General features: G+C 61.2%; 3 protein-coding genes across 8 annotated transcripts in view; 1 reads left to right on the top strand and 2 right to left on the bottom strand.

The window, feature by feature from the left end:
- The window catches only part of NCOA5 (nuclear receptor coactivator 5), a 28,978-nt gene extending 15,613 nt beyond the window's left edge, over positions 1–13,365 (bottom strand). The window contains exons 1-3 of one of the 5 annotated variants that reach the window (XM_030007578.2): positions 13,348–13,365; positions 1,223–1,409; positions 579–686 (exon numbers count right to left, since the gene is read on the bottom strand). In XM_030007578.2, the coding sequence (XP_029863438.1) occupies positions 579–686; positions 1,223–1,385 (271 nt within the window). In that variant the 5' untranslated portion in view covers positions 1,386–1,409; positions 13,348–13,365. Of the gene's footprint in view, positions 1–578; positions 687–1,222; positions 1,410–4,765; positions 4,859–13,347 lie in introns of those variants that run through there. The other 4 variants (XM_030007577.2, XM_030007583.2, XM_030007579.2 and 1 more) reach the window with 4 other exon arrangements.
- Positions 4,503–6,165, bottom strand: LOC115338787 (translation initiation factor IF-2-like). Its single transcript, XM_030007630.1, has 2 exons — positions 5,977–6,165; positions 4,503–5,918 (listed from the first exon to the last, which is right to left on the bottom strand). Exons 1-2 carry the CDS (start codon positions 6,163–6,165, stop codon positions 4,503–4,505), a joined length of 1,605 nt encoding a protein of 534 aa, XP_029863490.1.
- Positions 6,697–12,821, top strand: CD40 (CD40 molecule). Of its 2 annotated transcripts, none has more exons than XM_030007586.2 (9): positions 6,697–6,808; positions 8,338–8,419; positions 9,035–9,160; positions 9,271–9,414; positions 9,631–9,730; positions 10,717–10,778; positions 11,052–11,150; positions 11,586–11,611; positions 11,941–12,821. In XM_030007586.2, the coding sequence occupies exons 1-9, from the start codon at positions 6,761–6,763 to the stop codon at positions 12,088–12,090; spliced, it is 837 nt and encodes a 278-aa protein (XP_029863446.1). In that variant the 5' UTR covers positions 6,697–6,760; the 3' UTR covers positions 12,091–12,821. The 2 variants fall into 2 exon arrangements, with proteins under 2 accessions (XP_029863446.1, XP_029863444.1); XM_030007584.2 differs by having other exon boundaries at positions 11,935–12,821.
- Positions 13,366–27,962: the final 14,597 nt, after the last annotated feature.

Raw genomic sequence — 27,962 nt, 5'->3', positions numbered from 1 at the left:
TTAATAGATTTCTAACCATTCATTTCTGTTTAAGTTTGCTCCCAGCATATTTAGCAGAATTATTTTCATCTTTATGACAATGGCCTTTTTAAAGCACCTAGTATTTATAGCACCACTTACAGATTGATTTCACATATGCAAAAACACCCATGTTAAGATTACTTATCTAACAAGCTGCTAAGTGCTGTGACCAATTCCTCTGAACCTGTCAAGATGAAGCCCAATCTTGGTTGACAAATGTTTTTAAAACTATATGTATGAGGTTTCAATGACCACTTTCCAGGGCTTACATGTTGAACAGTTTCTTACACAGGGTAATAGAGCTTTTCAAATGCTAACACATAAAAATGAGTTCAGAGTAAGACCTAGGTAGCAAGATGAACCACACTGCAGATGAACCACACAGCACTCGCAGCAAATAACTTAGAAAGCAAATACATACCTAGTAAAAGTGATTTTAGACTAACATCAGGCAAGTTCCACATAGTGATCTTTCCAGAGAGCTTTAAAACAAAAGCACTCTTTCTACCAGAATGCATGCTGGGGTCAGTAGGAGAGCACGGATCAGTTTTCCTTACCTAATCTATACCCTTTATAAAGGCGACCCTTCTCACCGTCCAGAGCGGCCTGGACATCTTCTAGACGGTCATACTGCACGAACCCATAGCCATGGTACATGCTGAGGGCTGGAAAAGTTAACAGCAGGGCAAGACCAGTTACAACTAAGGGACAGTACTAACCCACACCCAGGCCATCACGTAACCCCACCAGATGAACAAGCAAAGGGGCTCTACCCAGAAACGACTATGCAAGTTTCTTGGGAAAATCAAATCTACCAGGATCAAAATGCAGAGCTTAAAGACTCTGAAATGTATTTCATAGATCAACTTCCTTCTGACAAGGCAGTGACCAAAATACAGCCCAGGAAGTGACCAAGATTTGATTAAGAGACTACGAAGTCACTTGAAAGAGTATTGTAACATCACACGGCAACCCCAAAAGCTAAAACATAGCTGATATATACACATTACGTTTCAGCTGTACTGAAGAAATCGCTTTTTCAGAGAAAATACAGGCAGAGAAAATTTATCATTAAAAGGTCACTTTTTAGGAACAACATTAGTCACTCCTCTAATCATCATCAAATAGCATTTGACAAGCATGAAAGTTATATTTCTCACTGAATTCCCAGCCACAAAAAGGCATAAGATAATATACTAACCCCTGATTTTGCCATATTTTGAAAATATCTCTTCCATTTCTTCACGACTCATGTGGTCTGTGGGCAAATTGCCGACAAAAAGTCTTCTCTCTAAATCCTGAGGATTGGTGCTGTTAGTGAAGTCGCTCTGTTTGATGCTATTGCTCTTGCGTCCTCGAGCCATTTTGCTTTCGCTCCAAATCCAACTCTTCGCAAAAAAGAAAAACGGCCATGCATATAATTTCAATCCATGACATTAAAATTAAACTGGAACAAGATTAAACTTAACAGCTTTGCAGACTAGAAGCCAACTGGGTCTGCTTGACGCAAACTTCACTCCAGAGAAATCTTAATACAAGGGATACAGAGGTCTGGCAAGAACATATACCACAGCATTCTGGTTGAGCTTTTCTGTAACACTAAAAGGTAGTAAACCTAATTATTTTGCAAATAAGTTTTAATGGTTTAACTCTGAACTAAGATACAAATAAAACTCATTTTCCACTAAAACATCTTAACTTTAAGCTTTTCTATACACCCATTGTTGCCATATCTATTTCTTCAGTCCACTGGTAAGAAGTGTTGAAATTTATGCAATATTTTAATAAGCGGAAAGGAAGCACTCATCGCAACATTGCATAACAGGACCCAAATATTTCAATACAGGCTCCGAATGAGATATCAGGAAGTACTGTTTAAACACTCTCAAGTTACCACACTTGGATCACTTCACTAAATGTGAAATCTTAGCTTTCCAATACCAGAAAAGCCAGTTTCTCGTTCATACCCCTATGAAACAGCATACCCTTGTCCCCATCAAGACATCAGCTCCCACAGAAGACGGGTCCACAGCTGGGAATTTAACCACCCCCACATAAGTGCTGTACCACTACCTCACCTCCCCCAACATGGCAAAAGTACACTTCCTTAACCCACACTACTGCAGACAAAGCTGGAGCAGTCAGCGACATTTACTGCACAAACTTACCCAAAGAATTACAGCAAAAAAAAACAACAAACAAAAAACCAACATAAACTCTACCAAGCTAACAAAAACAGCCCACCAAATCCCACCCAGGATTCATACTTTCTGGTTTAAAAGTCACCATTACATAAAGCTTAAAAAAATGAAAAACACCAAAACTTCCAAGACGAACTTGAAAGTGAAAGTTTGAAAACCATTTAATAAATTTGTCATACTTCCTAAACATTCATCTACACAAATGCAGGATGGAAATTTTCTCTTTATAGCATGCAAGAAACCTGGAAAAAGAAAGCTGATAAAATTGAGTATACAAACAGAAACTTCTCCTGTTAATCATGAGATGCCTACAGCCAACACCCTCCCTAACAGTAACGTATATTCACTACACCTTAAAAGCAGTCTCTAAATAAACAAGTCAAATGTCCAAAAATATAAAAAGGTTTTACATAAATACTTTTACAACACTTCACTGGCATGAAAAATGTATCTACTCCAGATTTGATATGTATAATTCTGTTGTTGGTTTTGGTGGGGCTATTTGTTTGTTTGTTTTTTAACATCAATCAACTTTACATTCATATCTCTTTTCTCCTTCTTTTAGGAAACCCTGCAGGGACAGGAGGCAGAGAAAGCCTCCCAGTCTAATAAACTTTTTAAAATGAACTGAACTGCCAGAACAGGGAGGAAGGAAAAAAAAACCCAACACCCAAACCAAAATCAAACAAAAAGTAGTTTCTTCTACCATATTTCCTTCAATCCTCCTGTAAGTTTGTCCACACACACAGTTTTACCTTCCCCACCAGAAGTACCAATCTCATCCCATTTTTCTGTATGGAAGCACTAGATTTCTCTTCTATTCTACTATTGCAGCTTAAGTTCTCATCAGTTGAGGGGAAAGAAGTTTTCAAAATTCTCCCAAAACAATTAAGTGGCTATAAAACATGGAAAGACTCATCTAGTCCAAGCTCCCATTCAGAGCAGGGTTGGATCCAGTTGTCACAGCCTTCTCCAGCCAGGCTCTGAGCACTACCAGGGACAGGGACTCGGAGCCCCTGCAAGCACCTGCTCAGGCAGCAGGACCTGTGCGTACAGTCCCCGGACATCACGTATACACACAGCAAACAGACATCAACAAGACCCATTAACTCCTGCTGGTGGGACATTTCACTTTCAGTACAAAAAGCAGTAAGAAACTCCCTTTTCTTTTTCTTAAGGGTAGAGATAGCAGGGGGTGGCTGGGGAAGAGGGTGCAAGAGCTTTCCATATGAAAAAAAACAGGGAGCTATTTTTCCATTTGGTCACTTTCAAAACAAAGCAATAAATCCCAAACACTCAGATGGGCTGAATTACTAGAGAACTTTCACATAAGAGGATTTGCTGCCTCTCACCATTTTCCACTTGGTAGATTACATAGTTAAGGGCCATTTAGTAATCATAAGACCAGAATAAATGAATGTTGTCCCAGGTTTAGGCACGCTACACCAGGTGAATGACTAGTTTCCACATTAAGTCTTTTTCTACAAATGCAGCTACGCACCAGGGCAGCTTAAAGGTGCCAATCCCCTGCACAGAAACCGACTGCCAGGCCGAGCAGGTTCCTACCACAGGACAGCCCATGTCAGCTCATGTGCCAATAAATCCTCTGGAAATTAATTAAAGCCACATTTCCCTAAAAAATCTTATATTAATAGCGCTACAGCTTCAGAAAGCGAGACACAGCTGAAGCGGGATATCGAAACTAACTCAGCACAAACAAAACGTGACACAGAAGTCTGCGAGAAGTTCCTGGGTGAGGCAGAAATAATAATGCCAGCCACCACGGAAAGGAGCGGTGCCGAGGAGCGGTGAGCTTCCCACCCAGCACCGGCCTGCAGCTCTCAGCACCTCGGAGCCAAGCCCCGCCGGGCAGCCACCCCTGCCGCGCTCCCAGGAGCCAGGCCCGGGACCAGGGGGTCCCTCGGGGCAGCGCTGGCACCCACTCGCCCTGGTCCTCTGCACCCAGGAGGGCAGGCAGAGCAGCGCTGCCCACAGGGAAAACACTGACACGGAGAACGCTTGCGCCTTCCTTCCCGGGGATCCCGCTGCTGCTGCGGGAACGCGAGCCAGGCCTCTCCAGCCCCGGCAGCCCACGGCCCTCCTCGCCCGCTCTGCCCAGCGCCTTCCTCCAGCAGCAGCGGGGAACAGCGCACGCCTGACGCTCCGCTACCGGCCGCGCTCCTCGCACCGGCGGCGGGTGCTCCCGGGGGCTGCGCCCCCCGCGACAGCGACACCGCCCGCTGCGCCTCCCGACCGGGGAGCAGCCGCTCTTCGGCTCCGTTAAGCCTGCGCACCGGCCGGCCCCAGGACGCCCCCGCGGGGGAAGCGGAGGAGCTCCAGCCAGCCCGCGCTCCCCACTGCCGCTTCCCGGCCGCGCCGGGCGGTGAGGCGAAGGCGCGGCCCGCCCGCAGGCCGCGGGGCACGCCCGGCCCGGCCCGGCGGCCGGGAAGGACTCAACCCTCCACAGTTCGTCTCTGAGTCGAACGCTCCGCGTAAAGCCGCGCCGGAGCCGCAGGGCCCCACCCGCCCGCCCGCAGACTTACCGCCGCGCCGGGCCCGGTCCGCCTCAGGCCGCCGCCCGCCAGGACAAAGGCGCCAACCGCCGCTGCCGTACGGCGCCGTCGCAAAGAGGAGGAGGAGCGACGCCGGGACGGCTTTACGGCGCGGCGCGCTGACGTACCGCCCCCCCCGCCATGCCTGCCGAGGCAAGGGTCCGGCGAGCTGGGCTGCGTGCCCTGCCTGGCTCCCGGCATGCCCCGCGAGCCGCAAGGCAGGCTGGGACTTGTAGTCCCGCCTAGGGCGGGCGGCCGCGGCCGCCGGGTGGCGCCACGAGACCCCGCGCGAGGCGAGGCGGGGCGGGGCGCGGTGGACGGGATCGGGATCGGGATCGGGATCGGGGCGCGCGGGCCCCCGCCGTTGCCGTCGTCGCCCCCCCCCCTCCCCCGCTGCCCAGCGCAAGGGTCGGGCTCCGCGGCTGCGGGCCAGGCCCTGCCCGCCGTGAGCGGGGTCCCGGGCTGCCGCCCCCAGCCGCGGGGGCCTGCCCCGCTGTGCGGGCACCGGGATCTGGGCTGGCTGCGCGGACCGGGGGCTCCCGCCGCGGCCCCCCCGCCTCAGCAAGCTCCTGGCGGGCGGGGAGCACCGAGCCCCGCCGCCCCCGCGCCGCTCGGGGCCGGGATCGCGGCGCGCTCGCAGCCCGGAGCCGCAAACGCGTTCCTCCTGCGCGGCCGGTTCCCCGGGGCTGCGGGGACTTCCCAGGCCGGGCCCGCGGGAGCCGGGCCCAGAAATCCCCTCCCCACCTTTGCCTCCTCTCTCTGCCCTCGAGACTCCCCTGAGACCCTTCACGCTCTCCACTGAGTCAGTTTTGGGAAGTGACGGCAGGCTGGGGAATCCAGAGCACGCGGTTCCCGCCGCTGCCCGCCCCGCCGTGGCCCTCAGGGAAGCACGCTGCCCTCCCCTCCCACCGGCCGCCACGCGGGAGCCGGAGCGACCTGGCGAAGGCCACAGGCAGCCGGCGGCGCGTGGCTGGCAGCCTCCAAGCCGGGGCCGGGGCTGGGGCAGTGACCGTGGCCTGGAAGGCTGTCGCTGCGGTGCGGCCACGCAGGTATCACCGTGGTGCGGGCACAGTGTGGCGGCGGCGGCAGCGCGGTGCGTGGCCGGGGCACTGAGGGACGCTGAGAAGCCGCTGCCTCTGCCCGGCTGCACACCGTGAGGGAAAGGGGAGTCCAGGGAAAGTCTCCAGAGTGGGCAGGGGAGCCTGGAACTTCCCCGGGGACAGCTCGGGGACTCCTCCGAGGGAACTGAGCCAGAAGCCGGTGGCCGGCCAGAGGCACAGCCAGGCCTCCAGCGCTTTTGCCCCCTTCCCGTTTCTGGGCTGACGTATTTGTGGGGACTCCGAACAGAGGCCAGGGCCTGCGGGCAGCGATGAGGGGCTCTCCAGGGCCATGGCTCTGAGTTACCGTTGGGAAAATGGAAGTGAAACCCCGAACTTCTGCCTCAGGAGTGAGCTGCCGGGGCCAGAACAAACGCTTTCCTCTCACCGTGGCCCACATCTGACTCCTGTCCCTGCCTGCACCTCTATCACCCCGGGAAGGCGCAGGCAAGGCAGCGGCTCCATGGGGCTGGCTGGAGACAGCTTCCCACCTCCAGCGGCAGCAAGGCAGCCACACAGAGCCACCCCGCAGGGACCCCCAGACCCAGCGGCTCTGCCGACACCCCGGGCGGCAGGCGGGGAGGGGGGGACGGACACGTGGGGGTCCCAGCAGGGACGGTTGCTCCCCCGCCGGGACGGCGACAGGAGAGGCCGGGGCGGGCGCCGCGGGGCTGGGGGGGGGCAGCGGGGGTCCGGGATGAGGAAGGGCCGGCGAGGAGCTGCCTGCCTGCCCGCCCCCCCCCGACCCCACCCCGGCCGGGCGCTGGCGGGGCTCCCCGGACCCGGCGCGGCGCGGGGAAGCCCCGGGGGCGGCCCAACGCCCCCTTCCTGGGCGGAGAACGAGCCGAGGCGTTATAGGGCGGGCGGCCGCGGCGAGGGGCGCAGCGCCATGAAGCGGCTCGGGCTGGTGGGGCTCTTCGGCGCGGCTCTGCTGGGAGTGAGTGGGGCTGGGGCTGGGGCTGGGGCTGGGGCTGGGGCTGGGGCTGGGGCTGGGGCTGGGGCTGGGGCTGGGGCTGGGGCGCGGGCGCTCCCTTCCTTCCTTCCTTCCTTCCTCTCTCCCTCCCTCCCTTCCTTCCTCACTCCCTGCCCTCGGGCAGAGTCCCGGCCCGCAGCCGCCAGGCTTTCCGGGAAGGGGCACGATCCGGCCGCTCTGGCCCGTCCCCCATCCCCGGCGGGAGGCCCACGGCCGTGGCCGTGTCCGTGTCCGGGCCGGCGGCGGAGGAAGCCCCGGCAGCGCTGCCGCCCGGCGCAGCCCGAGCCGTGCCGAGCCCCCCGGGTCCGGTCTCCTCCGGGACCCCCCCCCCCGCCGGCGCCCGGGAGCGCGGGCGTGGACGTGGAGAGGAGGAGAGGGCAGTGGGCAGGCAGGGCTCTGCCTGCGGCCCCCTCTGCCCGCCCTCGCTTTCGCTTTCCTCCCGCGGAGCGGGGCCCGCCGGGGTCCGCAGCCCAGCCCTGCACCAGGGCGGCGACGGGGCGCGGGCCCCCGCGGGCAGGGACGGGCAGCGTGGAGCCCCGGGGCTCCGCGGGCACGGCCGGGGTCCCCCCAGCCCGGGTCCTCCCATCCCCGGGGGGTGCAGGGAGAGGCCTGCCCGCGCCCCTTTCACTTCCCTTTCTGCTCAGTGTCGGACCGGTGTGACAGCGAGGCCCGTTCCCTGACAGCGAGGCCGGTTCCCCTCTGCCAGCTCGGGCATCCCCGCGGCCCCGTCGAGCCAGGGCTTGCCCGAGGGGCCCCGCGGGGGTCGGTAGCGCCCGGCCCCCAGCTCCTGCCCAGCCTTACCTCACCTGCCGGCCCGCAGCCCCATGGTCGTCTCGTTCCAGGGCTCTGCCGGAGCCCCCATCCCGCTCCCCGGGACAGCCAGGCTCAGGCGGGTCTGCCGGCGGCTGCCAGGCTACTGGAGATGGGCAGCGTGGGGTTGCTCTGCGCGAGGGTGCGGTGCTGTGGGTGCCCTGCACCCGGACTGGCCCGAGACCTGGTTCCCTGCCTCTTCTCCACCCTTCCCTATGTACACAGCCCCCTGATAGAAGGAGCAAGGAAGGGCCCTGGCTGACTTTTCATGGATGACATACCTGCCCGGGGCTTTCCTGTCCCTCAGGGCCAGTGTATCAGCCTTGGGAAGGGGCTGGCAGTGCCCTGGGCTGGGGAGGCTCGGTTAACACCGCAGCCCTGTTGGCAGGTGCAGGGGCACGGGGCAATATGTGTTCACTATCTGGTAGGAAATCTGGGGAAATGTGGGGCTACCCTACCGGAATCACTGCCACCCCACTTCAAAGAGAGGATGGGTGGCATCAGGCAGCATAGACAGCTCTGCTGCGGTCTGTGGTTAGCGCAGGCATGGGAAGAGTGGTGAGAGGAAGCCCTCACCTTGGGATGTGGGTTGGTGCACAGGTTAGCACACATGTGCTTGCAGAAGCAAGGCAGTGCTGGAGCACTGGGGAGCAGCATGAATTCACAGGTTTTGTTTCTTCTAGTGCTGGGAGCCTGGTGACACCATAAGATGCTTTGATAAGCAGTATGAACACAAGGGCAAGTGCTGTAACCGGTGTCCGCCAGGTACGGAGACCCCTTCCCCTTCCTGGGGACCCCAAGGCCTGGCTGTGCCAGGACCCACTGCCTGACCATGGTGGAGTGAGCCCAGCTCAGTGTGACCGAACCCCTCCACCCTCTTGCCAGCAGTGCTGACAGCTTCACCTCCCTGGTTCCCCTCAGTGCTAGAGCAACTGGGGACCTCATGGGTGCCCTGGGAGACCCCCTGGATGTCACCAAATCTGCCACAGCTCTCTTGGGACTGTCTATGCTCCTGCAGCTGCAGGACCCCACGGCACAGGCAGCTTGTGGGGAGAGTGCTGGCACTACCAAATCATGATGGTATTTGCCAGCTCCCGCTGTCACTGCCAGATTGTTTCCCAGTCCTTGGAGCGCTGGAGGCAGTGAATGCCTTCCCACCCTGCTCTCCTGCCCCAGCACCCCTCCCTACCTGGCATGCACAGCCAACAGGCGAGCTGGCCCCTGCAGCCCTGGCTGCTAGAGCGGCATTGGGCTACTGAGCAGCATGCTCCAGTGGCCCTGGCATCCACAGCTGCCAGTGCTTCCCTGTCCTGCTGGCAGAGCTGCTGCCTGGAGAGGGGGAAAGCCTCCTTGCCCCCTCCTCACCAGCCTCTATTGCAGGGCAAAAGCTGGTCTCTGAATGCAATGGCACAGAAGACTCTCTCTGTGCCCACTGTGAGAGCGGACACTATCAGCAGAGCTGGACCAAGGAGAGGCACTGTGCCCCCCATGATATCTGTGAAGACAGTAAGTGCTCCCTGTGCTCACTGGCCCTGGCCTGTGGGGGCTGCAGGGGCTGGTGTCCCCCCAGGCTCACCCACCCAGCGTCTCATTTCATCTGTGCTCCCTTTGCCCAGATGCCGGCCTCATTGTGAAGAGGCAAGGAAATGCAACACACAACACAGTGTGCCAGTGCCAGGCCGGCATGCACTGCTCTGACACCAGCTGCCAGACCTGTGTGGAGAACCAGCCCTGCCAGCACGGCTTTGGCTTTGTGGAAGGTGAGTCCGACCAGCTCCTCCCTTGCAGCGGGACTGATGGCCTGGCAGCATTTAATGTCAGGTCTCTGGGGAAAGGGAGGCTCCCTCAGCAAGGTGTCCCTAGCAGTGCTTCGGGAGGGCTGTGCCTGCCGCTGTGCCTGGCAGCATTGCCACAGGGAGTGCTGCTCACCTCCCGCAACCCATACTGACCTTCCTGCAACCTCTCCTCCTCTCCAGCCAAGGCCATGGCCCGGATGTCATCGCCCTGCGAGCCCTGTGCAGAAGGCACCTTCTCCAATGTCTCCTCTAAAACCGAGCCATGCCACCCCTGGACAAGGTATTGTCCGAGTGCTGACCACATCCTTCACCCGTCCCCAGCTGTGCCCAGTCCCTGTGAGCACGTCCTCTGCTGCCAGCCTCCTTAGGGACTTTGGGGACTGGGTGGCTGGGATGGTCTCTGAGGGACACAGCATCAAGCTGGCGTAGGGCAGGAGTGAGAGGAGCAGAGCTGGGAGGGTGGTGAGGTCCAAGGCAGTGTGGCTGAGCTTGAGGCAGACATCCAGGCACTTGTGACTGTCCCTCAGCATGTGTGCAGAGTGCTAGCCCCTCCAGGGATGTCCATGCTGTCGTCTGCACTGGGGAGCAAGGGATGAGGGGCTACGGGGACCCCCCCATGCCCTGTCCAGGCTTTCCCTCCCAGCACACTCCTTGGCTGTAGTCATCAGCCAAGGCACCAGCCCTCTCCGTGGGGAGTCTGGCTTTGAGGATGTCATGGGCTGGCAGGTAGTCCCTGTCTTTAGAAAGCTGCTCGAGGGTTAATTGCACTCCCTAGTAGAAATGTGAGCCTTATTTCCAGGCTGAATTAGTCTTGCTTCAGCTGCCAGCCATTGGATTTCACTTTGCTTTTATCTGTGCCCAGAAATTACCTCCCCACGGAGCCACTTGTAGCCTGTCATCGAGTCATCTCCAAGCTGTTCTGCAATAGCTGCAGTGCCAAAGCCCCAGGGTCTCCCTGACCAGGAAGGGTCAAATATCTGCTCCCTCCTGTGCCTTGTCCCCACATTTGTCCCCATCTCTACCAGTTTCAGCAACTCCAGACCAGGACCCTGGCGTGGGGCCCTGCTATGAACCCAGTGTCCCCATCACGCAGCACAGGCCCCAGCATTGGCCCTGGCCACTCGGCCCTCCAGAGCCCAGCAGGCTCAGCGCAGGATGCTTTCTCATGCAGCCCTGGTGGCTGCCCAGCCCTGGCTGTTCCTCCTCAGGGGCTTTCTGCGTGCTCAGGCTGCTGCTGTGGTTACATGGTCTCGTTCTTCCCTGCAGCTGTGAGGAAAAGGGGCTGGTGGTAAAGGAGAAAGGGACGAACACCTCAGATGTGATCTGCGGTAAGTGACTGGTGCCCTGGGCTGGGCTGGGCTGGTACAGAGCAGAGAACTCTCCTGGTGCTCTGGCTCCCGCAGCACTCGGAGGAGCTGGCCTGGCCTGTGGGTGTTTTTGGGAGAGTCTGACTGCACCGCTGGCATGATACCTTCCTGCTCCTCTCTGTCCCTGTGAAGGATCCCCGCAGGACTGGGTCTGGAGCAGGGGTGGCTTGGGGCACTTGGTGTCTTGGTGGGAATGTCATGCGGGTGCCTCACTGACCCCATCTCCCTCGGCAGAATCAGGCAGGCTCTCCTTCCTCTCGGTGCTGATCCCCATCACAGCCGCAGTCGTCACGTGCCTCTTGGGCATCTGCATCTACTGCCTGGTCCACGCAGGTAAGGGGCTGGGACACGAGAAATGATGCCTTGACCAGAGGGGCCATATGGGGCCGAGGATCTGAGCAGGGAGGACAGCGGCAGCTCTGCTGAGACTGTGGGGCAGCCTTTCTGGGGACACCACCAGGGCACGGCTCCTCGAGCCCATTGCCCTGCCACGTCAGTGGGCTCTGTCCTCGGAAGCAGGCATGTTTGCACTGCTGCGGCCCAAGCTGGGCCAGCTCTTGGAGGAAAGTGCTGGTGCTCTGTGGGTTCAGCCCGGCTCCCCTGCCGTGGCCCCCAGCCTCTCCAGCCTGGCAGTGGCAGCAGGCACAACGGGAGCTGCAGGACCTGTGGTGCAGCAGCACCAGCCCCGGCTCTGACCCCTGAGAGCTCCCTGCAGGGCAGGAGCGCTCCCCCCTGACTGCTGCCTTCTCTGTCCCTCTTTCCATCTAGATCCCAGGCGACGGGTGCGCAAGCAGGTGAGTCTACCCAGAGCCCTCCTCCAGCAGCACATTGGCGTCCCTCCTGGGCACAGCTGGGGATGTGCCAGCAGCAGAGAGCAACGGAGCAGGGGCTGTGGCTCTGCAGGGCAGGAGGGGTGGGGGCTGTCCTAGGGCTGCCTGCCTGGGACAGGACAAGGGCTGGGGCAACCCTGGGATGCTGCTGGCAAATGCTGTGACAGGAGGGACCCGCACAGGGTGACGCCCTGCCCTGCACAGGAGTGTAGCAGGAGCCTGTGGAAAGATGGGGCCACAGAGGTGGGAGGTGTAGCTGCCTGCCTCTGACCCCTGCCCCTGTGTAGATGCAGGCCAGGAAGCCTGGAGAGATCTTGGAGGCTCAGCAGCCCATGGAGGTGGGGGAGGAAGTCTTCCCTGTGCAGGAGACCCTGCTTGGGGGCCAGCCCGTGGCCCAGGAAGATGGCAAGGAGAGCCGCATCTCAGAGCAGGAAAGGCTGTGAGGGTGCAGGGCACTGCCTCCGACAGAAGCACAGATCGGGGCCAGCCACCGTCTCCTCCATCCCTTCTCCAGCTGGGGAGGAAATCTAGCATCTGGCCTCGCTGCAAATTAGGTGATGCTGCAGTGGACCATAGCACAGCCACCCCCATGGGGATGCCACAGCGGTGCCTGGTCTGGCCGCCTGCCCAGGGCTGCCACGGCAGAGCAAAGCTCAGCTGCCTGCATGGGGATGCAGCGCAGGGCCCGGTCCCACCGCCCGCCTGGGGTGTTGCGGCGGAGCGCGGCACCGCTGCTCACGTGCTGACCCCCTAGCAGAGCCTGGTGCAGCCACCGCGGTGCAGCACAGCATGGCTGCTCGCGGGGAGGCCCTGGGGCAGAGCCCAGTCTGCCCGACCACTGGGGCTACCGGGCCGAGAGTGCGGGCTACTGGTGTGGGACCACTGTGGCAGAGGGCAGTCCAGCCATGTGCCCAGGGTGGCTGCGGTAGCACCCAGCCGGGCTGCCCGTGCTGGAGCTGGGCCCGGTGGGTGCTGGTGCCGTGGAAGCTTGGGACAAGGGCAGCAGCCCCCGTGTCGGCCTGGCTACCGGGCCCCCCACCCCGCGTCGGGCCCCCCCCCCCGCCCCGTGTCGTCCCAGCGCTGCCGGGCTCCGTGAGGACAAATAAAGGCAGGACTCGCAGTCCCGGCACTGCCTGCCGCCCTCTTCTCTGGGACGGGCGGGACAGGGACCAGTGCCTGGAGCGCGGGGCAGCGCGAACCGGACCCCCCCCCCCCCCCCCCGCCAGACACCGAGGCGCGGCGGCCGGGAGATGGTGCTGCGGGACCGGCGCGGGGCTGCGTGGGGCCGTCCGCGCCCGCCTCCACCGGGGGGGGTGGGAGGGGGGGGGGCGGAGACCGGGCTCTCCGCGGCCGCGCTCCCTCCGCCGCCCGGCTCCGCTGGGCTCGGGGTGGGTGGGTGGGGGGGTGTCTCCCGCCGCCGCGGGTGTCCCCCCCCCCCCAAGCGGCACGCGTGGGGACACGCTGCTCGGCACGTGCCGCGCGGCCCGTCCCCGCCGCCCGCGGGGGGAGCTGCAGCACTGCCGGCCACGGCGCTGCGGGGGGAACGGCTGGGCTGCACTGTTCTCCCCCCCACACACACACCCCCCCCCCCCGCACCGCCGACAAAAAGCTGTACTTAAACTGCATTGTTCTCCCAGTGGGCGTGAGCAGCACGGCCTGCAGCCCCTCCTGGGACCCCCCTCCGCTTCCCTGACGCCTACCAGCGCTCCTGGGACCGACGCTCCCGGGAGGGACGTTTCCAGCGCCGATGTTCCTGGGACAGATGCTCTGGGGACGGGTGCTCCCAGGACAGATGCTCCCACCGGAGGAGGGAAGAGAAGAGATGCCGTCAGCTGTGCTTGATTCCTGCCCCAGACCCTCCCTACGCTGCCCCCCGGGCGTGCTCCCCCTGCATCTGCAGCCGGCATCCCCCGCAGCCACCGGGCAATGTGACAGCTCCCACCCGCTGACCCCTGCCAACACAGCCCCACCGCCCCTGCCCTGACCTCAACCCAGCATCACAGGGGACATGAGCGTGCGGGCAGGGCTGCCTGCAGCAGGCAGACTCGATGCACCTCGCCTTGCCAGTCCATCACTGCACCGACAGCATGGGGCCCGTCTCACTGCAGGGCAGCGCTGCAGGGTGCTGGGGAGGCAGCAGCAGAGCTGCCATGGGCCCTGACTCACCAGCATGGGGCTGGTCTGCAGCAGCACCAAGCTGAGCATGGGCTCCAGGTACCAGGAGCAGCTGCAGCCCGTGACCCGCCACCACCCGAGCACATGCAGTGTGGCATAAGAAAGGCCATAAATCCCAGAGCCAGGAGCAGCTGGAACACGGAGTGACTTTTACTGTAAAGGCAGTGGCACATTATTTAAGGCTCCTCTTAAAACCTAATGTTAGGTTTAATAAGGGAGATAAAAGCATGTCAGCAGCTCTCCCTCTCAGGGTCGGCGCTCCCAGCAGTGCCGGCGGGATGGTCCCAGGGCTGGGTGGCACGGCGTGTCGTGTCCGTTTTCCCCTGCTTCCACCCCCCCCCAGCACCAGACCAGTAAACACCCTGCCCTGGGGACAAACTTGACCCTGACTCCTCCTGGCCCCACCAGTCCTGCCAGTGGAGAGGGCTGGCATCGTATGGGCCACAGACATGGAGCCTTTGGCCCCAAACACAAAGCTTTTGGCCCCAAACACAAAGCTTTTGGCCCCAAATGGCCCCCAAAGGACTCTCTCCCCACGGCTGCCCCACAGCAGCAGGCTGGCCCCTCTGGCTCCCTGCCTCCCCAGTGCTGACCTCTCCCTGCTGGCATGCAGCATGTTTAATACCTGCTCCCACGTGTCAGACATGTGCCATCTCATTAGTGCGTCTGTCCCCCAAAGTGAGAAGGGAGAGCACGTGAGACCTAATTGAATGTAACTAATTATTCACTCCGCAAATGCTCTGTTTAAATGGGATTGTGAGGGACAGAATTACTCATTCTGAAAAGGGGAGAGAAAGAGAGAAAGACAGAGAGAAAACAAATAGAGGCGGATGCTGGAGCTGCAGCTCCCTCTCTCCCCAGAATACCAATTACCGGATGAAGTGATTGTATAAATCTTTACTGAGTGAACGAACTGTACTAGTCACTTACTCCTGTCCTCTTATTACGAGGAAGCAATGAAAAATCATCCCACTCTCCAGTCCAGTTAAGGGCTCCCAGTCGCTGTCTCAGATGCTGTCCGCAGCTGGAGAGCTCATCCCGGTGCTTTCCCAGGGTGAAGGTCCTGCAGAGACAAGGCTGAGCGCTTGGCAGGGATGCACAGCACTCCTGCACTCCTGGCCCCGGGGAAGAGCAGCAACTCTGTGTGTCCCAGGGCCCCAGTGCCACACGAATGACAGCTCACCCGGGGACCCCGGTGCCTGGCACAGAGGCACCCTGCGCCTTGAGCCTGCAACTTTCCTGCCCTCCCCTTTGGTGGGTCCAGCTTTGCCAGGCCCCAGGCCCCTCGCTGCAGGCTCCCACAGCGCTCAGAGACCTCCCCAAGTGCTCACCGAATGGGGAGAGCACGGTGCGTCCCAGCCCCTTCCGATGCCAGAGTCTGCGTTTCTCACTCCCCAGCATCTCTGCTCCCCAGGCTGGAGAAACACAATCATTAGCAGCGACCTCCACCACTCTTCCCTGCCACATCTTTTAATCCCAGATCCCTCGCACAGCTTCCTCCAAACACACCCATTTCTGTCCTTGGCAGCGGTGTGGGATGGGAGAGGAGGTCATGGCTGCACAGGGCAGGGAAAGCCGACAGGCACCCACACCCTGGGGTCCGGCTGCACGAGCTGGTGAGGACCCAGCCAGTCCCACATTCCCCGCAAGCAACACCTGGACCCCCTCACCACAAGACACCCAGCACCCTGGGGACTGGTTTACCAGGATGAAGGCCACCTGGTCTCCACATCCTGCTGCAGCCAGGAACAGTCACAGCAGCCCCAGGGTGGTCCAAGGAGGGACCGCACTGCTGCACTGGCACCCCGGGACCCTGCGGGTGCTGCAGCTCCCCAGCTTGTCCAGGGGGTGAGAAGCTGCTGGAGGAGTTGTGCAGTTGGGTCACTGTGGGGAAAACAGACTGGCAGCAAGTCAGCGAGGAGAGGGCAAAACCTCCAGCCTGTCCTGCCTCGTATCAGATAGGGATTTGACTGTTGCCAGCAGCGAGTTTCCATGCACTGGAGATGCGTGTGTGTGGGTGTGAAGGAGAGATAACATCATCATCATCATAACAAATGCAGCTGTGCAGCTCCATTCTGTGCTTATTGGCTTTCTTCTGTTTATCTATAAATAATTGCGGGGACACAATAGACTTTTAAGACTGCCAAAGAGTTTGTCTCCCTCCAGCAACCGTATTGCCACAGTGCTACCACCTTATCTGCTTGTAGAAAAATGAGGGTGGGAAAAATATTTACTGTCGGGGATATTTGTCATCTGCAAATTACCTCTGCCTACAAGCCACAGTGGTGATAGGACTGACAGTGCTGATCTGTATTGCAGGCACGTGAGCCCGGGGGTTCTCCATGCTGCCCCAGACCCACCTGAGCCTCCTCCCCGTTAGCTGGCAGGGCAGGCAGCACTGTGCCGGCAAATCCACTGTGCATGCAAAGCCACGCCATGGGCTGCAACTGCAGCCCAAAGGGATGAGGGAAGTGGCATATGATGCTGAACTAGGTGCCCAGCAAGTGGCTTGACACAGAGGAGCACAGTGACGGGACGACCGAGGGACTATGCTCAGAGGTTTGCAACATTGGCAGCACCTCCCCGAGCACACACCTCACCCCCATGCTGTGCAGCCAGGGCAGCGTCCCCCCAGCACAGCAGCCCCAGGCACCGACCACCTTGAGAGCCCCAGGCCTCACTGCTCTCTTGCAAAGGACAAACGTGCCATGCACCCCTGCCGCTCTCTCAGCATTCAACATCTCTGCCAGCCCTGCTCTGCCCACTGTCACCAGCCCCACCAGCCTTGCTTGCCACTGGGATTCCTGCAGCCCAGAGGCTTTGCACAGCACTTACCACTGCAGTATCCAAGAACTGATCTAACTGATGTGACACCAACTATTCAAGTATCACTAAATGCAGGATTAATGCATCTGTGTGTACAAACCTCCTGGACCCTGACCATGAAATTATAACTCTGACATGAAAGGAGCCAGAGCAGGAGCACCAGATCTCAGCTGAGCCCCCGCCACCGCAGCGCCAGCCAGCCCTGCTGGGACACGTCCCCGATGGCTGCGCGGAGAGGCAGCATTGCATGGGACGCCTGCAGCATGCAGCTTGCTGCACAGAGAGTCAGGGCCTGCTGCTCCCCGCAGACCAGGCTGCAGCCACGGCATGCCCTGCACAGCCAAGCCAACCTGGGCAGCATCAGCCACATGAGCTCTGGCAGGGCTGCCATGGCCGTCACGACAGCCGACCTGGGGAGCTGCACGCTCTGCAGGGCAGCGCAAGAGCCATTTCTGGGCTGCTCCGCACAGCCCATACAGCTTGCAAGGCTCTTGGCTTGGACGTGGACTGGTGCTGGGAAAAGCCATTCATTGCATTTGAAATTTTACTGTGAAATTAAGCTACGCTTGGACACACAGAGCTTGGCATAGGCAGCAGTCTGTATTTTGTGAATTGCTTTCTACAATCAATTAAAGAAAAGAGATGGCTGGTGGTGGGGGGGTGGGCGGCGCACACAGGGTGGCTCCAGGTCCCTGCCATGCAGCCCAGAGAAGCAGTCCTGGCCCCCAAGGGAGCAGCCTCAGCACCAGGAGACCACAGGGCTGGGGAGAGCCTGCACCCAGCAGAAAAGGACCTGGCCTGCTGCCCTCCACCAGTGTGTTGCGAGCGGGGAAGGACGGCCCATCAGGGGCTGCTCTGCTGCCCCTATGCCTGCATTGATTACCTGGGTGAGGGGCTTTTGCCCTCCCACTGTCGGACACCTGGTCCCCTCTGCATCCCGCTTGTGACCACAGTCACTGCCACACACCCCAGCTCGGGATGTACCAGCCACCGCCAGAGCCATGTCTCACCACTGTTCCACATGCCCTCCTCACGCCGCCGGCATTTTGCATTTTGCCCTGCAAACCCCCCCGCAAGCAGCGGTTTGCAGGGCACAGCCCTGCGGTGTTTACCACGCAGCTGCTGGGTGAAGCCCCACTGGGCTCCTCGCTACACGGGACATCGTGCAGACCCACAGGCTGGCCCCAGGCATTGGCACCGTGCCGGCCAGCAGCAGCTTGAATTGGAGCCCTCCTTGAGATGAACCTCTGCCCCCTCCCAGCCTCACCCCAGCTCTGGCACCCCTGTCCCCCCACAGCACACCGCGGTCCCAGCACCACTCCGGGGCAGCAAAGCAGAGAGGTCCCATGTGAACTGGGGGATGCAGCAAGGCACAGCCAACATGGCAAAGCTCTGGCACCACCTCCCATCACATTTGGGCAGCAAGCATGGTGAGCACGGTGTGAGCGTCGGGCTGCTTAGATGGCCAAGGGCTCGCCCTGGTTCTGGTTTGCTCAATGTTTTCATTAAGGACCTGGATGATGGAATAGAGAAAGCGCTTATTAAATTTGCAGATGACATGAAGCTGGGAGGGACTACAAGTATCTTGGAGGACAGGATTAGAATTCAAAATGATCTTGACAAATTGGAGAAATGGACTGGAAAAAATAGGATGAAATTCAACAGGGACAAGTGCAAGGCAGTACGCTGAGCCAGGAACAATCAGCTGTGCAAACACAGGCTGGGGATGGCAAGGCCGGCGGCACGGAGCTCAGCCGGGCATGAGACCGCACAGGCACTCGGGCAGGAATGGGGCAGGCAGGAGGCACACTGCCTGCTCAGCCTGGTGGTCCTTTGGGAACCAGAGGAGCAGGGCCCACGAGGAGGCAAGACGAATGGATGGAGGGAGCGAGAGGCTCTGTGGACAGGAGAGGAACCTCCTCTGGCCTCGAGCACAGGCTGAGCCCTCGGAGCTGTGCCGCCGGCTCTCCCAGGGTCCCCCACGCCTCTCCCGTGCCGGCCAGGAACCACGGCGAGATCCGGCTGGACCCCGATCCCTGCGCACACCGGGAGCGGGGCCGAACAGGGGTCCCTCCCCGGGCTCTGCCGTCCCCCCGCCTTTGCCAGCTCAGAGCCAGGGCAGCTGCTGCCCTGCGGGGTCCCAGCAAGATGCCCCTAAACCGGCCCCAAAAGCTAATCAGCCTTTCCCCTTGCAGCCCCACTGAGGCACAGCCCCGGGCGCCGGCACAGCCCAGCGCTGTGAGCTTTGCTCCGAAGGCACTTCCCACACCTGGGGCTCAGCCGGGGGTCTGCCCGCAGGCCCCTGCCCCACACCGCTGCAGCCCCAGCAGGTGCCCGGGGGTGGACATGGCTGCCTGGCCCGGGCTGAGCCCCCGCAGAGCCCCTCCTGCTGCCTTCCCTTCACTCCAGCAATTAGAGCTCCAGCCAGCACCCTCCCAGCCTGTGCAAACACCGAGACTCATTTAAATAAATTAAGAAGACATAATAAATCAAAGGGAAATGAGGGGCTGTGCCTGGGGGCAGGGGAGTCACTCGAGTTTAATTACATTGGCAAGCCTTTTGCAACGAAAGCACAGCGAGTCCCACATGCGGCGAGCGCAGATGTGCAGAAGCGGGCACAGCTCCGCAGCAGGGCTGGCGGCACCGCCCCGAAGCCTGTGCCCGGCACAGCACCGGCACAGCACCAGCTGCGCCGAGTCAGGAAAGCGGGGCACGTGCCTGCAGAGATGGGTCCCGGGCACTGGCCGCTCCTGGACCCCCAGCAGCGGGTGCCCGCATGGGCAGGCTGCATCCCGGCAGCACAGCGAGAGCCCCGGCACGCGGCCGCCGGCAGCTCCCGTGGAGCCCCTGGCAGCGCCCAGTGCCGCAGCAGAGCTGCTGGGGCAGCCTGCGGAGTCCTGCTGGCCGCCCAGAGCCGAGCCCGGCCAAGGCTCAGGGAGAAGCCAGCAGCACCCCTCCATCACCACACAAGATTTACAGCCCGTCCCCCATTGTTTAAAGACTCTCACTCACGGCTGTGGTGGGGACTCCAGAAAGAGCTTTGTGTAGAGGCAGCAAATTTATGAGACTGGCTCTGAATCCCCAGTCACATCAGGGGCCAATTCGTCTTCCCAGGGCTGAGGATGAAATTAAATTATTGTAAAATAAATCTGTAAAAATGATGAAAAGACCATCACCCAGCGGCAAGGGCGGGGCGCCGGGAACACACGCGCAGCCGTGACGGATGGGGCTCACCGGGTGATAAAGCGCCCAGGACCCAGCAGCTCAGGGATTTTTGCTGTAATCTCACTAAAGAGATGTTGTTTACAGGAAAAAGGGTATTTTGGGGAGGAAATTGCATTTCAAGGTTAAAGGAAAAAAATGGAGTGAGTCTCCCCGGGAGCCCGCTTACGTGCAAGACGGCGGCAGACAGAGACAAGCGCGGGTCCCGGAGAGCAGCGGGCCAGGACACGGGCTGGAGGCAGCGCCTTGCGCACCCACAAGCATATGGCCAGGGCCAAGTGCATGCCAGCCGGCGTGGCCCTGCCCTGTCGGAGCAGTGAGCAAGCCCCGGCACAGCCGACGCCGTGCCGCCAAGGCTCCCAGCCCAGCCACAAGGCAGGAGCGGGTGGCGGATGCGGGCAGGGATTGGGGCTTGCTGGCCCCGTGGGATGCCCAGCTGGGCACGGCCCTGGCAGAGCGGGCGGCGATTGCCCGGGCTCACCATGGGGGAGGCCACCGGGGTCTGTGGATCCAGGACAGCCCGAGGAGGCTGGGCATCCCTGTGGGTGCTGCCAGCCCACCCTGACGGAGAAGCTGACGCGGCGCGGCAGCCAGCGGAGCGGGTGCTGCTCCCCAGCCCCGGCGTCGCCGAGGGCTGCCCAGCCCCACAGCAGAGGGTGCCTGGCCCGTCTCAATGCCGACAAACACTTGCTGCCTCCTGTGATGAGCCCTGCAAGGAGGGCCTGAGCGACTGCCCCCCCCATCCGATGCTTAGGGGGCAGGGGGGCACAGGTGAGCAAGTGCACTGCCCAGGGATTTGCAGCTCCCAGTTTCAGTCTCATCCTACAAGAAAGATGCTGGAGAGTTTGGGGTTTTTTTTTTCCCCTCCGAGACGATTGGAAAAAATAATGACTTCATCTTACACTGTGTTGGCTGGCCATTTAACAATAGGCCATTAGCACGGCTCAGCATGGGGAAGGGATTTATTTAGGACACATGGTTGCAAAGACAACCCAGCACCAGGTGCTTAATAGTGTTTCAGAGGTATCAGAGTGTTGCAGTGCTCAGAAAATGCAGCTGTAGGGAGTTCAGAGACTTTATTCTTCAATTCTGTGAAATCCCACAATACCAGTAGAGATTTCTCAGCTCTGCCCTAAGCACAAAAGCAGTGTGGAGAAAGCAGCGGCTTTGCAGGGCCAAGATGCCAGCCAGCTTCCAGCCACAGCACATCCCGGCTGCCCCAGCGCTGGCAGGGCCGGCTCCCACTGGCACAGCTCAGCCCGGCACCGGGCGTCCTCGCCCCCACCCAGGGCCACTCACAGGGCCTGTTAAACCCAGTGCCTCCCCTCTGCCCCCAGCAAATGCACTCCAAGCACGGCACAGGGGAGGGAAGTGTTCCCCGGCCCCAGGAAAGCCCTGTCCTCCCAGGCAGGGCTGGGTGCTGGCAAAAGCCTCCCTTACTCATCCCCAGCCACTTGTGCCATCGCCCTGGGCAGCCCCAGGGCACCCGGAGGCTCTGCCGGAGCCTTCCCCCTGTTTTGATGGCCTGGCCAGACGCTGTCATCCACCAAGAGCCTCCCCTCTCCTGCAAACACTGCGGCACAGCCCCAGCTCCAGCCCCTGTCCTGCCACCAGCACTGGGGCAGTTCAGTAAGCACCGACACATCCTGGCCCACGGATGGACACAGAGCTCCTGAGAGCAGCGGTGGGATGCCGGGCAAGCCCCCCTCACGCCTGCTCGCGCTGCCCAGCAAGCGCTCGCTGCAAAGCCCCTGGCCCTGCCAGGGCAAGCTGGCGAGGTTGTTGGGAAGGGTTGTCCCAGCACCTGGGGGGGGGTCTCTGCAGCACAGCGAGAGGTGCTCTGTTGGCAGCAGCCACAACAACTGGCCCCTTCCCCAGCACAGCCCTGGGAGAGGCAGGACAGAGGAGCAAAGGCAAGCACTGCAGAGGGATCCAGCCCTCCCGGCCCCGAGCAAGCAGAGGTGGAGCCCAGCAAGAGCAGACTCACCTGCGCAGGTACGGCAGCTGTAGCACACAGCATCCACACGGCAAACACGGGGGCACCTGCAGGGAGCTGGTGGTCTGGGTACCCACGGCAGTCCTCAGAAGTGGTGCAGGCTCATCGCATCCCAGGGCCAGACCATGTCTGCGTGCACCCTCCTTGCCTGCAGAGCACCATTAGCCTCCCTGGAGGAGCAGGCTGGGATTCCTCCCACCACCCCCACCCTAGGCTGGGCAGGAAGGCAGTGCCCCCCTCTCCTCTTATCACCTGGCAGGGACGTGGTGAGCACTGCCCTAAATCAGCCCCATGTGCACCTAATGGCCTGGGTCACACCCACTCAGGGCACAAGTGAGTTCCAGCCATCTGCCCCTGCTGCTCGCACAGCCTCCCAGTGCGTTCCAGCCCATCCCACGTCTCACCCAGGGCGCCCGCAGTTGAGCAGCTCCTGGCCTTCCCCAGCCCCTATGGCCGACGAAGCGGAGCCAGGGAAAGGCGCTTTGCTGGACCCAGAAGCCTCCACAGCCCCTCGCCCGCAGCCTTGCCAGTTGAGCGGGGCCGTGCCGCACGTGCCGCGGCACGGCGAGGGGTCCTGCGGCAGCAGGCGGTGAGGCTGGGGGCAGGAGCTGGCGGCCGTCCCGCGCAGGCGGCAAGGCAGCAGTGTGCCGAGGTGGAAGTAAAGAGTTACTGAGCAAGCAGACGTTCAATAATTCATGGTCACTGAACTGCAACAGGAACAACGACAAATAATAATACAGGAAAATGGGGAAAAACCTGAAATCGTTAGGCCAATGGTTCAAGCATGAAGAGAGCGTGCTGAGGGAGCGGGGCGGCAGTCACGCCATGCACGGATGGAGGGGTGGATGCCAGCTGCACAGCGGTGCCCTGTCCCCAGCCTGGCACCCCCAGCCCAAGGGCCCTCAATGGGGCCATCGCCCCACGGGGGCTGTTCCGGGGCACGTGCCCAGCCCTGGGAATGCTGAGCAGTGCCACGTGCCAGCTCTCAGTGCCCTCCGAGCCTGGTCGGCATGCAGGGAGCTTGTTCACGTCTCCAAGAGGCAGGGAAGGCAGTTCTGCTCTCCCTAATTATAATTAGTGATGCTTACCATGGGAATTTGCAAACATGGTTTAATTAGAGCAGCCGGGCTCCCTCCACACGTGGCACCCTCCCCAGGGTCAAGGACAGAGCAGAGCAAGGGAAGCAGGAGCTGGTGGATGCTCAGCAAAGTTTGACTTCTGGGCCCACACAAGACTTACCCCTGCTCTTTGCCCAAAGCCATGGCCTGGAGGGCTGGCAGGGCTTGGCTCGGCTCACCTCGGCTTGACTCGGCTCGGCTGGCAGCGATCGCCCCATGCCTCTGCACAGACCCTCTCCCAAGGACCCGGCACTGCCAGGACTGCACTCTGCTCCCGGGGATGGGGAGGACACCTGTGCACACCGACTCAGCCAGAAGCCAGCAGACGCTGAGCTGGGAAATTTAATCTACAGCTACAAGAAAGGGCTGTGGAGTCTCTAGATGCATGAGCCTGCTTCTTCTGTCAAGAAGAAAAATAGGAAAGGGGCGTAGGGAATTAGACAAAAGCCACGAAGCAGAGAGGGAGGGTGGGTGGGAGTTGGGGAGGGCAGGCGGTGGCCGATGGCAGCCCCAGCACGGGCACGGCTGATGCTGCAGCCGGGGCAGAGCCCCATGGTGGGAAGAGCTCGGCTGCGCCTCTCTCCAGCCGGACCTTCCAGCATCCTCCACCCTCCCAGAGCCAGCACCGCGCAGCCTGTGCCGGGGGCTCCTCGGCTGCTCCCCTCCCTCCTGCCCCAGCGCTGCCACCGCAGGAAGCCTCTGCTGCGCCATGACCTGCCAGGGCTCTCCCCGGTTCCGCAGTCAGTGGGGCGGGCAGCATTCACGGCTGTCCCCCCCGGTACTGCCACCTGTGAGGGGTGCAGGACGTTCGTCTGCGCTGCCCCGACCTCACTCTGGGAAGATGGGGTTGGGGATGTGACTTGCACTTGCTGAGGCTGAAGCGCCGTGCGTTGCGGTGCCGCTGAGCATGGCGGGGGTTGCACAGCTCCCACTTGCCAGAAGCACGGCTGCAGGCTGGCCTCATCTTAGCGCTGGCTGGGCAATGCCACTGTCTGCAGCATACTTTGGGCTCATCCGAGCCACGCCAGGCCAGCGCGCTGGCTTGTCCTTGCAGCCTGGCCATGGCCTGTGGCTGGTGGCCACATACCCCGGGTGCCCCAAGCCCTGCAGAGCTGGGACCAGGATTGTGGGAGATGTCAGTGAGCATCAGGAGGAGACGGGGCTGAGCAAGAGCAAGCCCCTGGCAGCCTGCGTCTCTGCGTGCAGCCAAGCCAGCCACTGCCCGGGTTCTCCCATGACTGACCAGGTTGTCTGGAGGGATGAATTTTGGCAACATGAGTGAGAGCATCCCGAGCTCAAGGACAGGTGGCCGTGGAGGCCAGGCAGCGGCAGGCACAGCGTCCGTGCAGGCTGAGCCATGGGCGGGACACCCGGCATCGCTGTGTGGAGAGCAGCGACCTGGTCAGAGCTTCCTGAAGGTCCCAGGCACTGCACCAGGAACCTGGATGACTAATTGCCGTTGTCACCAAACCTAATTAGGAGGCTGGCCACAGCTAGCTGGAAACTGTAGGTGTTAATTCTTTCTGGCGGGAGCGGTACCCCGTCCAGAGGGGCTCCGGCACCCCACCCTCCCCAGAGCAGCTCCTCTCCCCAGCTGCCCGCGCTGTGCCCCAGTCCTCACCCCTCCTGCCCCACACACGCAGCCTTTGCCCATTGGCAGGGGAACGCCAATCGGCCAGCCCCCAGCTCCGCAAAGCCACGCTCTGTGCCCTGCATACCGGGGGGGGCATGATGAGGCTTTTTGCAGGGAGAGGCTGGGTTGGGTGCCCGGGTCCTGCTCACTCCTCCCCGTGCTGTGCACCATGCTCCCGCTGCCCCTGCGAGGCCGTGCGGCGGTGAGGGGGAGCCGAGCTCAGTGTCTGGGTGACAGGTTTACAAATCACCATTGCTGTGTGAAGAGGGAGCTTGGCTGCCTCGGCATTCATCCCCGCGCTAATTACTGCCTCCCCGAGGAACCCGATCCATCTCGCTGTAATTGACAAAAGGCAATTAAAAAGCAGTTGTGAATAAAGGGGGACATCTCTGGAGGGCCTGACAGGAGAGATTTAGGTGCTTTGCTCCCTGGCGCCTTGGACGCGTTCCAGCGGCGCGGCTGGGCAGCGATGTTCGGGGTGGCCATGCCCCCTCCTGCCCTGCTCCCGGCTCAGCCCCGAGGCATGGGCGCTCTGCCCAGTGCCCAGCCCAGCCTTCTGCTCGCCCGCGCCTCCTCCTGCCCTGCCAGCTGCAGGACCGGCTGCCTACCCCACACCTGATCGCCAGACAGACCCGGAGGCGAGGCCGGCTGCGTGCTCTCCGGCCACCTTCCCGCAGGTAAGGACTGGGGCAGGAGCAGCAGGGTCCTGCACCCACGTGGGGCCAAAGCCAGCACCCGGCAGAGAGCCCAAACCAGGGGCTCCCCTCCAGCCCGTGCTGGGATAAGCCCCCGGAGCTGGGAGACCCCCAGCATCTTCCCCCACCAGGAGCTGCAGGGGACACGGGGAACATGGGGAGAGGAAGGCAGAGCTGCGCTGGGAGCAGCGCTGTGCCTGCCTGCCACGGGAGCACCACGGCCCCGCCGCCTGCGCTGCCACAGAGCGTGGCCTTGCAGGAGACAAAGGGCAATCAGCAGCGAGTGGCACGGAGCTGGGCGTGAAGAGCCGCTGATTGAGGAAGAGACACGTCAGATGCCTCTTGTGCAAAGCAATCTCCTGATTGTGGAGAGCTGCAGGTGCAGGCGCTGCCAGCTCACCTGCAGAGACGCAGCCCTGCCTGCAGAGGTGGAGGGAAGGGCAGCGTGAAGGCAGGGGGGATGTGGGACAGCGTGTCCCCTGCATCCCTGCACAGCGTGCGCCTTCTGTCCCTGCACAGCAGTGCCCTGTGTCCCCGCATGGAAATGCCCCGTGTCCCTGCACGGTGTGTGCCCTGTATACCTGTGCGGCAGTGCCCTGCATCCCTGCAGCCCTCTCCTGAGGGCTGGGCAGCTCTGCTCCAGCCGCGGAGGGATAGACCACCCGGGGACCAGGTGCCAGGCAGCCCCATGGGAAGGATAGGGCAGGGGTACCAGCCGAGGGAGCAGAGCCTGTCGGCACGGCGAGCTGTGCCTGCTCCGAGCTGTGCCAGCTGCTGGCGCTGCCAGGGAGCCAGCCCCGAGGCACGGCAGAGCACAGAGCTGCGCCTTCCACCTACCGCTCGCTCAGGGCTGGGGCTGGCGAGAGCTGCCCACGGAGAGGCAAAACTGCCCCAGGCAGAGCTGCAGCCCCAAAAGCGCCCAGCGCGTGTGGCTCAGGTAGTCCTGGCCCCTCCGCTCGCCCTCTGCGCCTGCAGCAGTGCCGGCTGCACGTGGCTCCTGTTGAGGGGAACCCGCCTGTCCGCGGCCCCGTGGTGGAGGTGAGGGTCCACGGCTGCCCTGTCCCGGGAAGGGGGCTGCCATGGGGCACGTAGGTCTGGCAGGGCCGTGCCGCTCTCCAGCGGTGGCAGATGGCGGGATGTGCTGATGCTGGGATGTTCTTCACCATCTGTTGGGTCTAATTGACTTCCTGCAGAAGTTCTTAAAAAAAAATTAAACCACTTGCAAGAACAAAATTGTTAATTAAAAGGCCTTTTGATTAGCTAGACAAATATTTACCAATTATGACTGACCCTGGCCACTCCATTTTTTGTCTGCAAACTCCACAATCAGCAGTCATCTCAGCAATTACGTCTGCGCCAACGATTGCCCCGTGAAATCCCTCCCCTGGGGGTGTCCCTGCAGCGGTGGGCAGGAGGAGGGACCCCGGTGCTGCCGAGCGGAGGGGTGAGCCGACCCACTGCACCCCGGGCACGGCCACGCACCAGCCCCACCTGTGCCCCCCACCAGTGGCTGCACGGGTGCGCTCCCGCCACCCACCGCCTGCCCTGCTGCAGACGCCTTGCTCTGGCTGCAGTGGCTTCTGGTGGTGGCATCCTCCCCTGGGTCTGGCGCTGGTCCCCAGGCAAGGAAATTAGGCTCATGCTGCACTGTGCGTCGAGAGGACACAGGTCCCAGCCAAAAAGCTGTCTGTGCTTTCGGGGGAGGCTCAGCACATGGCAGGGCTTCCCACCGGCTCCAGCAGTCGGTGCCCAGCCTCGGGGCTGGGGCTTTGCTTCCCGTGGCCAGTCCTCCATGGCCCTCTCCCACACCTGGGCAGTGGGTGCCAAGGGCTGTGCCGGCCACTCGGGACCCTGCTGCAGTGCCCAGCCCCTCTCCCAGCCTGCTGGAGCGGCAAATACTCCTTCCCCCCCCCCCAAACCCGCTGGCACCCTGTGGCTGCAGGACGGGGAGCCTGTGCCCGTCCTCCCGTCTGCCTTCCTCGTGCCGACAGGTCCTGGGCACATCACAGCCCATTGCCCACGGAGCTGCGCAGGGGCCGGACCGGAGTGACCGTGGCCTGCGGCATGCCGGTCCCCACCTCCACGGAGGGGACCCGGGCGGTCGTGCCGTGCCAAGGGGTGCGCTGGGAAGGAGCCACGGGGTGCCGCACCAGCCGCACACTCCCAGGGCGGGACGTTGGTTTTAATGTGGTAAGAAATTGATGGATGATTCTGAGCGAGCGAATGTTCAGTGTAAATTACCCATGTTAGGCTCCAATCCGTGGCTAATTCATTAGACACACGTTTCTACACAAAAATAAAAAGCCTTCTGCATGCATTGTTCACCAAATGCTCTGAAGAAAAGATGTGGGGAGGCGAGGCAGGCTCTTGACCCACTCTTCTGGTTAAATCCTAATTCCCAGCCTCTCTGCTCCCGCCACAAGGAGCGGGAACAACTCCAGCCCAGCGGCACAGCCTGCCAGGGAAGCGCTGCCAGTGCCTGCCCGTCCCCGAGCCTGCCCGGCCGCGGGGCTCGGCACCTCTCAGAGACCAGAGGGGCCAGGGAGGAGTGCGCAGCACAGCACGGGGAGCACTGACTGCTGGCTCTGGCAGGAGAGCAAACCCTGGGTGTCAGACCCGGCAAAATGCTGGGATGGCTGTGAAGGCCCAT

Source organism: Aquila chrysaetos, chromosome 3, assembly GCF_900496995.4.
Source record: "Aquila chrysaetos chrysaetos chromosome 3, bAquChr1.4, whole genome shotgun sequence".
Lineage (NCBI taxonomy): Eukaryota > Metazoa > Chordata > Aves > Accipitriformes > Accipitridae > Aquila > Aquila chrysaetos.
The sequence above is the reverse complement of the archived record's forward strand: the minus strand, read 5'-3'. Positions and strand labels throughout refer to the sequence as shown.

Coding starts and splice junctions, on each gene's coding strand:
- LOC115338787 (XM_030007630.1), bottom strand. CDS start 6,165: ATGGCCCTGGAGAGCCCCTCATCGCTGCCCGCAGGCCCTGGCCTCTGT. Junction 5,919..5,976: donor TGTCCCCGGGGAAGTTCCAG/GCTCCCCTGCCC, acceptor CACGGTGTGCAG/CCGGGCAGAGGCAGCGGCTT.
- CD40 (XM_030007584.2), top strand. CDS start 6,761: ATGAAGCGGCTCGGGCTGGTGGGGCTCTTCGGCGCGGCTCTGCTGGGA. Junction 6,809..8,337: donor TCGGCGCGGCTCTGCTGGGA/GTGAGTGGGGCT, acceptor TGTTTCTTCTAG/TGCTGGGAGCCTGGTGACAC. Junction 8,420..9,034: donor CTGTAACCGGTGTCCGCCAG/GTACGGAGACCC, acceptor CCTCTATTGCAG/GGCAAAAGCTGGTCTCTGAA.